A 1,369-nucleotide genomic window follows, 5' to 3' on the forward strand; every position below is an offset into this window, starting at 1 on the left:
GGTGGAGGGTGAACGACTCAGAAAAGCTAGGGTCAGGCCTGCAAAGATGTTTTCAGGCCGAGAACAAACCCTGAGAAATCATGGTTCATAAGATCTCGCTGACAGGGTCAAAGGGGACCAATGATGAGCAATTTCAGGCATGGTCTCACCTTCGACCCCTGAAGAAACTGGATTCCCTAAGTGTCCTTTAGAGAACAACGGCAGGCCCTCTGTGCAAGTCACTATCACAAAATATGAAAACCTGAGTGGATTCCTCCCCCTCCTGAGAGACAGTATTCTGACGGTGATCCCATTTTCCTTTTCTCTTTGTCTGACGCCCCCAACCCGAGGGGAGATCGGGAGGCCCCGCGGCCCCTCGCACCCGCGCGCTGCAGCGTCTCCTTCCCGTTCTCCAGGTATCTGAGGAGCCACTCCACGCACGGGCCCTCCAGATAGTTCCTTCCTTTCTCCGCCTCACCGTCCGCCTCCCCCTTGCGCCGGGTGATCTGAGCCGCCGCGTCCGCCGCAGTCCAGGAGCGCAGGTCCTCGCACAGGGCGATGTAATCGGCGCCGTCGTAGGCGAACTGACTGTACCCGCGGAGGAGGAGCCCGTCCGGCCCCACGTAGCAGCCAGACATCCACTGAATGGTGTGAGACCCTGACCCCGCCCCGGAAGTTAGCCCCGCCCCCGCCTACTCGCAGTAAAGGAAACCTAAATTGAAAATTAAACTCGAGAAAAGTTCCCGCCGGCTCTTCCCGGGTCGGATGGCAGGGCGGGTCCCGCAAAATAGGGATGAATTTCGGACGCGCAGACTCGGCATGAATGACGGACTCAAAGACTCGGGGAGACCCCGGCCCGTCCGTGGGGATGGGGGGTCGGGACCTGGACCCGGGCCCGCGTCGCTCACCGGCCTCGCTCTGGTTGTAGTAGCCGCGCAGGTTGTTCAGGTTCACTCGGAAAGTCTGTGCGTGGCCCTTGACGCTCCGCGTCTCCCGCTCCCAATACTCCGGCCCCTCCAACTCCCCCCACGGCGCCCGCGGCTCCATCCTCGGAATCGCATCGTCGCTGTCGAACCGCACGAACTGCGTGTCGTCCACGCAGCCGACGGAGATGAAGCGGGGCTCCCCGCGGCCGGGCCGGGACACGGCGGTGTTGAAATACCTCATGGAGTGGGAGCCTGGGGGCGGGGAGGGGCTGAGACCCGGGACCCGGCCCAACCCTGGTTCTGGCGCGGGTCCCCGGGTCCGAGGTTGATGAGGCCGGGAGGGGCTCGGGGCTCGGGAGACGGAAAAGGGGCGGCAGGTCCGAGAAGGTTGGGGACTTGGGGTGAGAAGATGAGGGGACGGGGGAAGGGAGGGGTCAGGACGGGTCAGGCCGAGGTAGAGGGTC

The 1,369-nt window shown here is 63.2% G+C and overlaps 1 protein-coding gene across 1 annotated transcript; it reads right to left on the reverse strand.

Annotated features, from left to right (window-relative positions):
- Positions 1-9: 9 nt before the first annotated feature.
- LOC124234614 (saoe class I histocompatibility antigen, A alpha chain-like) lies at positions 10-1,365 on the reverse strand (the record flags this gene model as incomplete). The annotated part of the gene is made up of 2 exons (XM_046651937.1): positions 10-637; positions 888-1,365. Coding segments are annotated over 2 exons (891 nt in total), but the record flags the coding sequence as incomplete, so codon positions are not given.
- Between the last annotated feature and the right edge of the window lie 4 nt (positions 1,366-1,369).

Source organism: Equus quagga, unplaced genomic scaffold, assembly GCF_021613505.1.
Source record: "Equus quagga isolate Etosha38 unplaced genomic scaffold, UCLA_HA_Equagga_1.0 96973_RagTag, whole genome shotgun sequence".
Taxonomy (NCBI): domain Eukaryota; kingdom Metazoa; phylum Chordata; class Mammalia; order Perissodactyla; family Equidae; genus Equus; species Equus quagga.